The sequence below is a fragment of the Microcaecilia unicolor genome, chromosome 6 (assembly GCF_901765095.1).
Source record: "Microcaecilia unicolor chromosome 6, aMicUni1.1, whole genome shotgun sequence".
In the NCBI taxonomy this organism is placed as follows: domain Eukaryota; kingdom Metazoa; phylum Chordata; class Amphibia; order Gymnophiona; family Siphonopidae; genus Microcaecilia; species Microcaecilia unicolor.
The window spans coordinates 234,099,621-234,114,636 of record NC_044036.1 but is presented as its reverse complement, the minus strand read 5'-3'; the positions used below and the strand labels follow the sequence as shown (position 1 = coordinate 234,114,636).

The 15,016-nt window shown below is 46.6% G+C and overlaps 1 protein-coding gene across 1 annotated transcript in view; it reads right to left on the bottom strand.

The window, feature by feature from the left end:
* The window catches only part of NSMF (NMDA receptor synaptonuclear signaling and neuronal migration factor), a 742,397-nt gene that overhangs the window by 170,794 nt on the left and 556,587 nt on the right, over nucleotides 1-15,016 (bottom strand). The window contains exon 8 of the mRNA XM_030206612.1: nucleotides 4,820-4,944. Coding sequence (XP_030062472.1) covers nucleotides 4,820-4,944 — 125 coding nt within the window. The remainder of the gene's footprint in view (nucleotides 1-4,819; nucleotides 4,945-15,016) is intronic.

The following is a 15,016-nucleotide window of genomic DNA, read 5'->3' as shown; positions in this document are numbered from 1 at the left end:
ATGTAGATTAAGAGATGTGCGGGCGGATCTTTTAGCATTTCTAGGAGGTAGATCGACGAGGTCTAGCATGTAGGTCGGGGTTTCTCCGTAAATGATTTTATGAACAATCGTGCATACCTTGAACGTGCTTCTTTCTTTGAGTGGGAGCCAGTGCAGTTTCTTTCTTAGGGGTTTTGCACTTTCATATTTTGTTTTTCCGAATATGAGTCTGGCTGCGGTGTTCTGGGCTGTTTGAAGTTTCTTGATAGTCTGTTCTTTGTAGCCAACATATAGTGCGTTGCAGTAGTCCAGGTGGCTTAGTACCATTGATTGTACCAGATTGCGAAAGATGGATCTAGGGAAGAAAGGTTTTACTCTTTTAAGTTTCCACATGGGGTGAAACATCTTCTTAGTTGTATTCTTCACGTGGTTTTCAAGTGTGAGGTTTCGATCAATGGTGACTCCGAGAATTTTCAGTGTGTTTGAGACGGGTAGAGTAACATTTGGTGTGGTTATTATGGTGAATTTGTTTGTGTTATATTGGGAGGTGAGTATAAGACATTGTGTTTTTTCTGCGTTGAGTTTTAATTGAAATGCATCTGCCTAGGAGTGCATTATTTGGAGGCTTTGGTTGATCTCGTTGGAGATTTCCTTTAGATCATGTTTGAACAGGATGTAGATCGTGACATAATCTGCATATATGTATGGGTTGAGGTTTTGATTGGCTAGTAGCTTGGCTAGGGGTATCATCATTAGATTAAAGAGGGTTGGTGAAAGGGGGAATCCTTGGGGAACTCCACATTCGGGTTTCCATGGGGTGGATATATTCTCATTAGATGCATGTGCCCTTTTCTCAGTTTTGTTGTATTGTGATCCACTCAGATGGTATTTGCCTATGGTGTGGTATACTAGATTAAATAAACTTGAAACTTAAAGAATAACACTTAGCTGTTTTGTTGCCACTTACCTGCAAAATTGCAGGTATTCTGTACATTCATGCATGCAATTGGCACTTAAATGTGGGCATCCAGTTATAAAATTGCCCTTATAGTGACTGAATATCACTGCTACCTGGTTAAGTTTAACCATGCCTCTGGAAGACATCTGTTGTTAATAACAGGTATCAATGTGAACACTCATGATGCCACAATCCAATAAATGCTGGTTCCAGCACAGCTGGAAACACAAAGCAGTGGAACAAAACAGCTGAGTCAATAAATAAATAATGTTTTTAATCGTACTACTAAACTCACATCATGTGTCAAAGGTATAAGGGGAGTAAAAAATCTTTATCTTTCAACATCTTTAACATATCAGTCCTATAACTCATAAAAAGGCAATTCTATATAACCTGGCACCCACATTTATGTGTGTTGCACAGGCAAATTTACAAAATACTAGCACTTATGCGCTAAAAAGCTTACCCTAAGAAGCTTTACCAACTTATAAACTCGCTTCTTGATATTACTACAATTATATCACAACACGCTGACCTTCCAGCTGCTGACCAGCTTGCAAAATATTTCTATGAGAAAATCTCAGACCTGCGCACATCTCTGGGCCACTTTTCCAAAGTAACTGGCACCTTTCTTCATGACCTTGATTACTCTTTTGTTCATTGCCCTGCTGATAGCTTTTGGACCAACTTTACACCCTTGACTTTGGAGATTGTAGCACAAGCGCTTACCAGGTTTTCTAAAACTTTTTGTAAGCTTGATATTTGCCCTAATTACCTCTTGAGTTCTCCTCCTTCATGTTTTATCACTAATCTCACGGCTTACCTTAATTTTATGCTACAGGAAGGACGTTTCCCAAAGGAACATGGTAGAATTCTGCTTACTCCAATTCCAAAGGATCCGAAGAAAAAGGCAAATATCATTACTAACTATCGTCCTGTGGCTTCTATCCTGCTACTAATAAAACTTATGGAAAGTATGGTCACTACTCAACTAACATACTACTTGAACAAATTCAATATTCTTCATGAATCACAATCAGGTTTCCGCACCCAACATAGCACTGAAACAGTTCTGATTACTCTGTTGTCCAATTTTAAAAACACAATTTCTGTGGGCAAAAATAAACTTTTACTACAATTTGACTTGTCCAGTGCGTTCAACATTGTTCACCATACCATCCTCCTCAGCCTCTTAGATAAATTCAGTATTGGTGGCAATATGCTAAATTGGTTCAAGGGTTTTCTATCATCTAGGTCTTATCAAGTCAAAGTGAACTCCACCCTTTCACCACCTTGGAATCCTGTTTGTGGAGTACCGCAAGGATCACCTTTATATCCGACACTCTTCAACATTATGATGATTCCTGTCGCAACTGCACTATCCAAGCATGGCCTTACTCCATTTATTTATGCGGATGATGTAACCATCTCCAACCCTTTCAAGTCTACACTGTCTAAAATTACTGGCACAATCCAAGCTAGCTTTTCCATTATGGAATCCTGGGCAAATGGGTTCAAATTTAAACTCAATAAGGATAAAACTCATTGTATTGTTTTTTCTTCACAACATAAGAAATCCATTCCCAAAGCTCTGGTTACTCCTGATACTACCCTCCCAATCTTAAACAGCTTGAAAATTCTTGGGGTGACGCTGGACAGCCATCTGTTGCTTGATAATCACGTTAAGCTAATAACGAAGAAAATGTTCTTGTCTTTGTGGAAGCTTAAACACATCAAACAGCTTCTGCCAAAAGATATTTTTCGAACCCTGATTCATTCTCTGGTCTTAAGCCACATCGACTACTGCAGTGGCATTTTCGCTGGTTGTACACACTATATTCTAAAGAAGCTCCAGACGGTTCAAAATACTGCAGCCAGATTGTTCTTTGGTAAATCATGCTTCAACAGTGCGCAGCCTCTTTGTGTGAGACTTCACTGGCTTCCCATTAAGGACTGTATTGATTTCAAGATCTGTGCCTTAACTCACAAGATCATTTACGGCGAAGCACCAGTGTACATGTATGATTTGATTGATTTGCCTGCAAGAAATTCCATGGTGTCATCTAGAACTTATCTTAACCTGCACTATCCTTCATGCAGGAATCTGAAATACAAGACGCTCTAAGCTTCTTCCTTCTCGTTCATCAGCCCACAAACCTGGAATGCTTTGCCGGGACTCTTGAAAGAGTCATTGGATCATCAAACTTTTAAAAAAACTGTTAAAAACTTATTTGTTTACTAAAGCCTACCCCAAAGTCAGCAATGCTGTTTAGCCTCCTTTTTTCCCCGTTTTGGTAGTTTACCTGCTCTTTACCCTCTGTCAGCTTCTCCTTGGTTGCTCCTGTTTTCCCATCTGTATTCTCTTATCTTAGCTCCTCTGTACTTAATTGTTCCAGTAATAGGATACAAAGTTCTCCTGTTGTATTATGTAATTTTCTTGTAACTTTGTTAGCCACATTGAGCCCGCATAAGCTGGGAAAATGTGGGCTACAAGTGGACCAAATAAATAAATAAATAAATAAATAAATAAATAAATAAAGTGTGCACTCACCCATGAAAGTGCTAGCAAGGTGCCTAAGTGCTATCTGTAATGGAACGCTTAAGTGGCATACTCATAAATGTAAGGGGGTATGCACATGGGATCAGCATTGGTGGGCAATGGGTGAGGCGTCCTCTTATGTGGGCAATTTACAGATTATTGGCACATCTAGGTGCCCCCAGTTATGCCAGGTATATGACTGGTGTAACTGTGGGTGCATAAATGTAAGGTGCACTGATATTGGGTCACATTAGTATTCTATAACGGAACATGTGTGACCAGATGATGTTACAGAATAGGCTCCAATTGTGCATTCTCAGGGCACCTAAATGGAGACACCCATTTATAGAATTGCCTCCAAAGTGTTTGCACTTTCTCTCCTCCCTGGTGGTACAGCTACACTTATCTCAGGTTATCAGGGTTACATCCTTTTATGCCCTTTACTTGGCAGAGAATCACCATCCTCACAGTAACTCTCTTTTATGTATTTGAATACTGCTGTTGAGTTATCCCCTTAATCTTAGACTTTATGAATTAAAAAGGAAATTCTTCAGGGCATTTCCATCAGTAAATAAAGCTTACCCATGGGAAAAATCCATTTAAATGCTGCTCAACCTCTATGTGGGGAAAACAGGGACTTAATTTTGAAACCACCACATATCATTTACCCTGCACACTTTGCATTTTTAAGGTGAGTACATGGTGACAAAAAAAATTTGCTATGGCATCAGCTGCCAGATGTCCAAAGGAGAGGAAGAGTAGCCTAATGGTGAAACCAGTATGCTGAGAACCAGAGAAGTCCAATTCAAATCCCACTGCTGCTCCTTGTGATCTTGAGGCAAATTGAGGGTTAAGTGATTTGCCCAAGTACAAAAACTTAGGCCTTATTTTACAAGGCCGCGCTAGCGATTCCGGCATGGCAAATGCTACAAAGCCCATTCAATTCCTATGGGCTTCATCGCATTTGCTGCATCAGAATCACTAGTGGGGCTTTGTAAAAGGAGCCCTAAGATTGTAAACACCTCCAAGGACAGGGAAATATCTACTGCACCTGAATGTAACTTGCCTTGAGCTACAATTGAAAAAGGCATGAGCCAAATCCAAATAAATAAATAAAAAGGGGAACTCCTTGGGGAGTTTCTCTTTTAACATTCTCTTGTAGGCCTGAGGGTAAAAACACCATTAGGATGCTGATATATTTTCTTAATGAACTCTTTAGCCTGCTCTCAAACATAAATTAATCATTTTTCAGATCCTTGGAAAGAATTCTGGGTAGTAAGTAACAGGAAAATACAAAGGTCAGGGATGGGGTGGAGAAGTGGGTAACAGCAGAGAGACCTTACCATTATTTTGGGTGGGAGGAAGTCATCCGCATCACACGCCATGGCTTCTAGCTCTTTCTCTGCCTCCCAGTTCAGGTCGTCAAAGTTATCGTCCAGGTCACTGCAGGAATTCTCGAGATCAGGACCTGCAAGGACAGAGGAACTGTCATTTAAGCAACCATGCCAGAAAACGCAGGATAACCCTCAAAAGTGTATGTAAACTGTGGACAGAACTATACTCAGGCTTTCTGACTTCAGTCTCAACTCATATCTGGAAAACTGCCCAAGGAAACATTAGGCCTAACCAGAGGCAATGGAATGCCTTTTTCTTTGGGGGTGCCCCAGCTCCTCTCTTGATCCCACCCCAAGATAGTACCACTGATGCTCTCGCCTTCCCCCACCACGCTCTCTTTAAATATGTCTATCAGTAAAGGTGTTTTTTTTTTAATTCTTCTACCCCAGCTTTTTAGAGTGAACAAAAATATTAATTTATTTGTAAAGTCCTATTAAATAAAATATTCATGTAGTCCATTATCTACCTCACTTGGGGAAAAAAGGTAAAATTATGTATCATACCTGATAATTTTCTTTCCATTAATCATAGCTGATCAATCCATAGACTGGTGGGTTGTGTCCATCTACCAGCAGGTGGAGATAGAGAGCAATCCTTTTGCCTCCCTATATGTGGTCATGTGCTGCCGGAAACTCCTCAGTATGTCGATATCCAAGCTCCATCCGCAGGACTCAGCACTTAGAGAATTACACCCACAAAGGGACACTCTGCCCAGCTCACCACCGCCGAAACGGGGGAGGGGAATTAACCCAGCTCATCCCCACACAAGTGGGGGAGGGGAATCCGTCCAGCTCATCCCCGCGGAGCGGGGGAGGGACACCACACCCGCCGATGCGGGGGGATCTGGCTTATCCTGCAACCGCAACCGTGGGAGGAGCTGACTGACCCTAACACCGCCGAAGCGGGAGGGGTACAAAGCTGCCCTACTGCCGCACGAAGCGGGAGGGAGCGCCGGCAGAATTTAAGTCTCAATCCAGCCCCGTAAAACGGAGGGGAGAGGAATGCAGCAGCTCACTGTAACACAAATTCGTCTCAACTCTTGAAGAATCCATTGAAAAACTTGAACACGAAGTCCTCCTGAACAGGAACTGAAGACTAAACTTGAACCTGAAATGCAACCAGAATATAAACAATACAGATATCTGGGAGGGGCTATGGATTGATCAGCTATGATTAATGGAAAGAAAATTATCAGGTATGATACATAATTTTACCTTCCATATCATCATGCTGATCAATCCATAGACTGGTGGGATGTACCGAAGCAGTACTCACCCAGGGTGGGACATAGAAATCCCTGACCGCAACACTGAAGCTCCAAGTCGGGCCTCCGCCCGAGCAGCCACAGTCAAGCGGTAATGCCTGGAGAAGGTATGGGCCGATGCCCAAGTTGCCGACTTGCAAATCTCTTCCAAGGAGACGGACCCGGCCTCTGCCATCGAGGCCGCCTGAGCTCTAGTGGAGTGAGCCTTCAGCTGGATAGGCGGCACCTTCCCCGCGGCCACATAAGCCGCTGCAATGGCTTCCTTGACCCATCTTGCCACTGTAGGCTTAGCAGCCTGCAGACCCTTACGAGGACCTGCAAACAGGACAAACAGATGATCCGACTTCCGGAAATCATTGGTCACTTCCAAGTATCTGATGATGACTCGTCTCACATCCAGATATTTGAGAGCATAGTATTCCTCTGGGTAGTCCTCCCTATGAAAGGAAGGGAGACAGAGCTGCTGATTCACATGGAAGCGAGAAACAATCTTGGGCAGGAAGGAAGGCACTCTGCGAATAGACACTCCTGCCTCAGTGAACTGCAGAAAGGGCTCTCGACATGAGAGTGCCTGGAGCTCGGAAACTCTTCTGGCTGAAGTGATAGCCACCAAAAAGACTGCTTTCAACGTCAGGTCTTTCAGAGATGCCCTCGACAAGGGTTCAAAAGGCGGCTTCTGCAAGGCTCTTAGCACCAGGTTGAGATTCCACGCAGGCACCACTGAGTGCAGAGGAGGGCGCAGGTGATTAACTCCCTTGAGAAAGCGCACCACATCTGGCTGCGAAGCCAGGGAAGCACCCTTCAGGCGGCCCCTGAAGCAAGCCAGAGCCGCTACCTGGACTTTAAGGGAACTGAGCGACAGGCCTTTCTCCAGACCTTCTTGCAGGAACGCCAACACTGAAGAAATTGGAGCAGTGAAGGGAGAAAGTGAGCCTGCTTCACACCACGCTGCAAAGGTACGCCAAACCCTGGCGTAAGCAGTAGAAGTAGAGTGCTTCCTCGCTCTCAGCATAGTGGCGATGACCTTGTCTGAGAAGCCCTTCTTTCTCAGACGCTGCCGCTCAATAGCCAGGCCGTAAGACCAAAGGGGGAGGGATCCTCCATCACCACAGGACCCTGATGCAACAGGCCCTGCTCCACTGGCAGCCGCAGAGGGTCGTCTACTGAGAGCCTGATCAAGTCCGCATACCAGGGACGTCTGGGCCAGTCCGGACCCACCAGGATTATCCACCCGGATGCTTTGTCACCCGGTCTAGCACCCTGCCCAACATGGGCCAGGGCGGGAACACATAGAGAAGCTCCTGTGTCGGCCACTGTTGGAGAAGAGCATCTACTCCCAGATGATCGAGGGTCCCTTCCTCTGCTGAAAAAGCGCGGCACTTGGCAATTGGCCGATGACGCCATCAGATCTAGGCTCGGCTGGCCCCAGCGCTTCGTGATGTCCAAGAACGCCTGAGCAGATAGCTGCCACTCTCCGGGATCCAAGGTATGGCGACTGAGAAAGTCCGCCTTGACATTCATGACTCCGGCAATGTGGGCCGCTGACAGCTGTTCCAGGTTCGCTTCTGCCCACTGGCATAGATTCATGGCCTCCTTGGCTAGAGGGGCGCTCTTGGTACCTCCCTGGTGGTTGACATAGGCCACAGCCGTGGCATTGTCCGACAGGACCCGTACTGGCTTCAACGCCAGTACCGGGATGAACTCCAAAAGCGCCAACCGAATGGCTCTGAGTTCCAGGAGGTTGATAGACCACTTTGCCTCTGCAGGAGACCAGAGCCCCTGCGCTGTCCTTCCCAAGCAGTGGGCTCCCCAGCCCGACAAAGAGGCGTCCGTCGTGACGACAATCCACTCCGGGGTCACCAGAGGCATTCCTGCAGACAACTTGTCTGTCTGCAGCCACCAGCTCAGCGCCTTGCGCACTGCTGGGTCCAAGGGAAGGCGCACAGCATAATCCTCCGACACCGGAGTCCAGCGCTGCAGCAGAGAGTGTTGTAGTGGTCTCATATGAGCCCTGGCCCAGGGCACTACTTCCATCGTGGCCGTCATAAAGCCCAACAGCTGCACATAGTCCCAAGCCCGAAGAGGAGAGGCTACTAGGAACTGGTCCACCTGAGCCTGAAGTTTGACAATCCGATTGTCTGGCAGGAACACTCTGCCCACTTGGGTGTCGAATCGAACTCCCAGATACTCCAGGGACTGATTCGGGCGCAGCTGGCTCTTCTCCCAGTTGATGATCCACCCCAGGGAGCTCAAAGAGCAATCACCCGGTCCACAGCTTTGCCGCACTCTGCATAAGAGGGGGCTCGGATCAACCAGTCGTCCAGATAAGGATGGACTTGTACTCCTTCCTTTCGCAGGAAGGCCGCGATGACCACCATTACTTTGGAGAAGGTCCGCGGAGCAGTAGCCAACCCGAAAGGGAGGGCTCTGAACTGGAAGTGTCGGCCCAGGACTGCAAAACGCAGAAAGCGTTGATGAGGAGGCCAGATGGGAATATGCAGGTACGCTTCCTTGATGTCCAAGGAAGCCAAGAACTCCCCTGCCTTCACTGCCGCTATAACAGAGCGGAGAGTCTCCATGCGAAAGTGCCGCACTTTCAAGGCCCGATTGACCCCTTTGAGGTCGAGGATAGGCCGGACAGAACCTCCTTTCTTTGGTACCACAAAGTAAATGGAGTAACGTCCCTTGCCAATCTGATTTTCTGGCACCGGAACGACCGCATCCAGGCATATCAGGTTGTCCAAGGTCTGCTGCACTGCCAGAGCTTTGACCGGAGACTTGCAGGGAGAGAGTACAAACCCGTCTCTTAAGGGTCGGCAGAACTCTAGCTTGTAGCCGTCTCTGATGACTTCCACAACCCAAGCGTCTGAAGTTACCCTGGTCCACTCGCCCAGAAACGAGGACAGGCGTCCTCCAATCTGCACTGGGCCATGGACCAGGGCCCCGTCATTGGGTACGAGACCCTGGGGGAGGACCGGAGGGCGCACCTCCGGGACGGCGGTCTCTGCGAAAGGAATGCTGCTTGGGGGAGAAGTTCCTTTTGAAGGAAGAGGGGGCAGAGGAGCCCGACTTGCCCGGGCAGTACCGACGGGCTTCCTGAAACCGTCCTCTGGAGTTACCAGGGCGAGCACCACTGGCCCGAGCCCTGACCTCTGGTAACCTCTTGCCCTTAGACATGCCGAGATTGGTCACAATTTTGTCCAGCTCGACCCCAAAGAGCAGCTTGCCTTTAAAAGGCAACTTAGCCAGGCGGGACTTAGATGCGTGGTCAGCAGACCAATGCTTCAGCCAAAGCCACCGCCGCGCAGAGACTGTCTGAGCCATACCTTTAGCCGAGGCTCTCAAGACATCATACAGTAAGTCTGCCAAATAAGCCAGGCCCGATTCCAGGGCCGGCCAGTCAGCCCTCAAGGAAGGATCCGAGGGGGAAGCCCGCTGCACAATCGTCAGGCACGCCCTGGCCACATAGGAGCCACAAACTGAGGCCTGCAAACTTAAAGCAGCCGCCTCGAAGGACGACCTTAAGGCCGCCTCCAATCTTCTGTCTTGGGCGTCCTTTAGGGCCGTGCCACCTTCCACCGGCAACGCCGTTTTCTTAGTCACCGCAGTGATTAAAGAATCCACGGTAGGCCAAAGAAAGGTCTCCCGTTCACTTTCAGGCAAAGGATAGAGGCGGGACATAGCCCTAGCCACTTTGAGGCTCGCTTCCGGGACATCCCATTGAGCCGAAATCAAGGTGCACATGGCATCATGCACGTGGAAGGTTCTAGGCGGGCGCTTCGTCCCCAGCATAATGGCGGAGCCAACAGGGGCTGAGGGAGAGACGTCCTCTGGAGAGGAAATCTTCAAAATGCTCATGGCCTGCATTAACAGGTTGGGCAAGTCCTCTGAGCAAAAGATCCACGCTGCAGAGGGGTCATCCGCTCCATCCGAGCGGGAATCCGTCTCCTCCAAGGAATCCCCAAAGGACTGTTGGGAGAACTCAGATACGCTGCCCTCATCTACATCAGAGGAGACAGAGTCCTCTAAGGCCTGGAAATCCACCCGAGGGTGTTTACTTCCGGGGGCCTCAATCCCTTTATCGGACAAGGGAGCAGGGGCAGCGTTTTGCATAAGGAAGGCCTGATGCAGCAGCAAAATAAACTCGGGGGAGAAACCCCCCAGACTGTGCACTTCACCAGCCTGGGCCACAGCCCTAGACGCACCCTCAACCGGCGCTCACAAGAGCGAGGGAGAAACATGCTGTGCATCCAAGATGGCGTCCGGAGCGACACTCCGCGAAGGAGCCGCGCGGGAAGAACGGCGCTTAACTTTAGCCGCTTTTCTGCCGTCGCCCAAATGAAGGGCGGCCATGGCATTAACGTCTCCCACCTCAAGGGCGGCCCAAGAAGAAGCCGTCCGAGCAGCGTGGCCGGCTAAGATGGCGGAGGCGAGCAGCGGGGGATGGGCGTTTATGGCGGGAAAAACTGCCGCACCGGAGGAAGAACCGGGACACTGACCGGCCTCCAAACTGACACCCAACAAGGGCGAATCAGACTTTAAAACCCCCGCATCCCCGCTAGACGCACACACGCGGTCCGGGGAGCGATTCTTTGCGCCCTCGCCCTCCGATGCCATCAGCCACGTGGAGATCAATCGGGGAACCCCCTGCCCGCTACAAAAAGGTAAAATTACCTGCTTTCCGCTCCGAGCTGTAACGACCTGGTGTCCCAGTGAGTAGCTGCAATAAACGTTTAAATAAACGTCCTTAAGGACGTCCAAAAATTTTTTTTTTTTTTTTTAAACGGAGCCAGCGGGAGGGGGGAGAAAAGGAGGGACCTGGCACCACCAGGTTTGCACTTGCCCAAGAAGAGCCCTCAACCCCAGGCACTCAACAAAACCTAAAAATTAGGCTTGGAGGCCTAGCCAGAGCTGCTGCTGTGTGTGACCACCACCTGCTGAGATAGAGAACATACTGAGGAGTTTCCGGCAGCACATGACCACATATAGGGAGGCAAAAGGATTGCTCTCTATCTCCACCTGCTGGTAGATGGACACAACCCACCAGTCTATGGATTGATCAGCATGATGATATGGAAGGTATGGTTTATTTTTTGTACTGTGCTTAAGTTGTCCATAAATTTTATTTTTAACACTGCTACAACTCCCTCCCCCCCACCCCCCAAAAAAAGAAAAATCTGTATTTAAAACAGCAAACTTAATAAACTTTTGTTGATATCTTCAACTAAAATATATACACACATTGTATCCCAGGCATGAATCTTATTTGCTATTCAATATTCCTGGCTAGCAAGACAGCTCTAGATGTAGGTTGAATTGAAAGAATAAAATCTAGGTTACAATGGGACAGGGTGTTGCCTTGGCCACTTCCCAGCTGTGTGCTTGCCTGTGGCTAGAGGCAGGATCTCCACGCTTGCCACTCTTGGTTTACTTGTAGGTGGCCAGTCTGAGTAGCAGGTGCAGTCATAGGCAGTCGGTGACTCAGATGTTTGGAAAAAACTAAAGAGGGCCAGGCATGTCAGGGCAAGTTAAGATCCTTTTGGAGAGGAGTTCTTGTCCTTTGTCAGCAGTGAATGGATAGTGGGTCACTTTTCAATACAGCAGGGAAGACCCCTTCACAGTGTCCTCCTCCCACCTCCATTAGTGATGATATTATGGACATTGAAGATACTCCAGTGAATTATGTGCCAAAAATATCAAAACAATGCACCAAAATAAGTCAACATATTAAATAGAACAATATTTACAGTATTCTGGAAATATATACTGGTAGGCTAACACTTGTCTCCCAGTTAGCGCTACCCCCAAGTCCAACATCTTCCTGTTGGTCATGTGGTGTTCAGCAGCACTATAACAAAAATCCTGTAGTTACTAGCAACCATAAAATTACATGCCTATCATTGTTTTTGGATGGTTGCTAAATGACCACCAGGCTTCAGATCTGCTGGCCTTTAGTTTATTCTTGAGCTACTAAACATGTTTGGAATATCCATTATCTTTATTAGCTATATCTAATGGTTAGAGAAGCAGGGAAGCCAGGGTTCAATTCCTACTGCCACTTGTATAGGTCACTCAACTCTCCATTGCCTTAGGTACAAACTTAAACTGTAAGTCCTCCAGAAACAGGGAAATACCTACTATACCTGAAAGTAACTTGCATTGAGTTACTTTAAAGAAAGACATGAGCTAAATATGTGGGGCCAAGTAAGACAAGCCACGCACTCAGCAAGTTCTGGTGAACAAATAATATTTATTAAAAGTGTTGGGTAAAAGCACCTGTTCACTTCACAGGAAAGGAGAAATCAATACTCAACTAGTTCTGTAATATAACAGTGTCCTCAGATGGCCTGCTCCTGCAGGGCCCTAGCATACAGGAATGCCTTTCTCTCAGCAGTAGTTTTTACTGGTCTCTGGCCTGGTCCATGGACCCAGAGTTATCAGCACAGTCTCTAGCAGGCACACAAGGCTGGCCTGTAGCCAGCCAGGTCACTTGGCTTACCTGAACATGTTGGTTGTAGGTTCTCAGCTACGGGGTGCAGGCATCTGCAGTGAGTGTCGCTGCTTCCTTTGGGGCTTCCCTAACCTATGTCTCTCCCCCCTTGGGTGGGATCTTGGGGTTTTAAGGTGGCCCTGACACTGTGAGGGAGTGTTCTTAAGGGGAAGCAGCAGCAGTGCATTTTTTCTAGCAAAATAGGTGCCGGTACTCAAATGCTAGTCCACCCTTCAGTGGTGAGGTGATCACTGAGGGACCCACCCCACAATAGCCAGGCCCCCTACAAGCAGTCACAGAAACTGTGACAAGGCATAATTGGTGTGTAGAGCCTGAGCTCTTTCAATAAAACGTGGAGTCCATGGGTTAATTTTAGCAGACAATGGAAAAGGTGCCGGTACTCAGTACCCCCAAGTACCCCCTCAAAAAAGGCCCTGAGCAGCAGTGTCCTATAGAATCAGAGATGCCAAGGGTGGCCCATTCCAATGCTGAAGATTTGCCATAGCAATGCTGGAGATTGAAAGTCAATGAGTGAGGTTTTTCTCGCAAGTCCCAGCCATTTCTTAAACCAGCTCTAGCATATTCAATTCCGATTCCACTAACTAACATATTCTAATCAATAAATAGAAAATAAAATTAATTTTTTTCTACCTTTGTTGTCTGGTTTCTGCTTTAAGAACATAAGAATTGCCATACTGGGACAGACTGAAGGTCCATCAAGCCCAGCATCCTGTTTCCAACAGTGGCCAATCCAGGTTACAAGTACCTGGCAAGATCTCAAAACAGTACAATACATTTTATGTGGCTTATCCTAGAAATAAGCAGTGTATTTTCCCCGTCCATCTTAATAATGGCTTATGGACTTTTCCTTTAGGAAGCTATCCAACCCTTTTTTTAAACCCCACTAAGCTAACTGCTTTTACCACATTCTGTGGCAACGAATTCCAGAGTTTAATTACAGGTCGGTTGAAAAAATATTTTCTCCCATTTGTTTTAAATTTACTACTTTGTAGCTTTATTGCATGCTCCCTTGTCCTAGTATTTTTGGAAATAGTAAACAAGTGATTCACATCTACCGTTCCACTCCACTTATTATTTTATAGATCTCTATCATATTTCCCCTTAGCCGTCTTTTCTCCAAGCTGAAGAGCCCTAGCCGCTTTAGCCTTTCCTCATAGGGAAGTCATCCCATCTCCTTTATCATTTTTGACGCCCTTCTCTGTACCTTTCTTAATTCCACTATATCTTTTTTGAGATGCGGTGACCAGAATTGCACACAGTATTCGAGGTGCGGTCGCACCATGGAACGATACAAAGGCATTATGATGTCCTCATTTTTGTTTTCCATTCCTTTCCTAAATACCTAACATTCTATTTGCTTTCTTACAGTGGCGTAGCCAGAAGGCAATTTTTGGGTGGGCCAACAGGTTGGATGGGTGGGCACTAGAGTTGCCAACTTTTTTGAAAGAGAAAAAACAGCAACCTGATGCACCCATGCTCTGTCCCTACCACACTCCCCATAACTTCAATGAGGGTTGCAGTGCAGGCTTCATTGAGAGCTAAGGGAAGTACAATAGACTGAACTATTCAGCCCCATTGAGCCATGGTCCTCTAACACATATATGGTATTGAAGCCAAACACATTCTGCATCCAGAGAACCTCCTGGCCCTCTAACAACAATGGATACAGAGCACAGCAAAGACAATTCTCCATAAAACTCATCATACAAAGAAATTATGGTTGCTAGTGTAATCTCAATTACAGACATATTATAAATTAATTTTAAAAAATCTATAAAACAAAAGTCACTCAGAACCTAGAGCAAATTTACCATGCCAACACTAACTTCCAAAAACAAAGATCCTACCTTTGAAAAAGAAGTGCCTTAAATATTATAGTAGGGCCCTAAAATACAAATACATTTATCAGGAAAGCTGAACAAGCCAAATTACTACAGAATGCTACATGGAAACTTCATGCTAACAGAATACTTCAGTCACACATACAGGACACAAATGCCAAATACAGAATAAGTGACCACAAACTCTAGAAATATAAATTAAACAGAAACCCCAAGAAACTAGACCTTGCATGTAGTACAACACCAGAGAAACAAGAAAGGCATTTGCTCGCTCCTGTGCAAAATATAAAGATGGCACATGCCAGGGATGGTGTTAGGGGTTGCAACTAGGGCAATTGTGCTTGGTTCCTTGGCCAGAGAAAGCCTGCATGCTGGAAGCTGAAGGCGTAGCCTGGTAATGGACTTTGGGGTCCTTTCCTAGATTTCTGTCCTGGACCCCAGCCATGTTTAACATCAACGTTGGCAAGATGTACATTCCAAATCCAACATATTATATTCACAACATTGAAAATAAAATAATTTTTATACC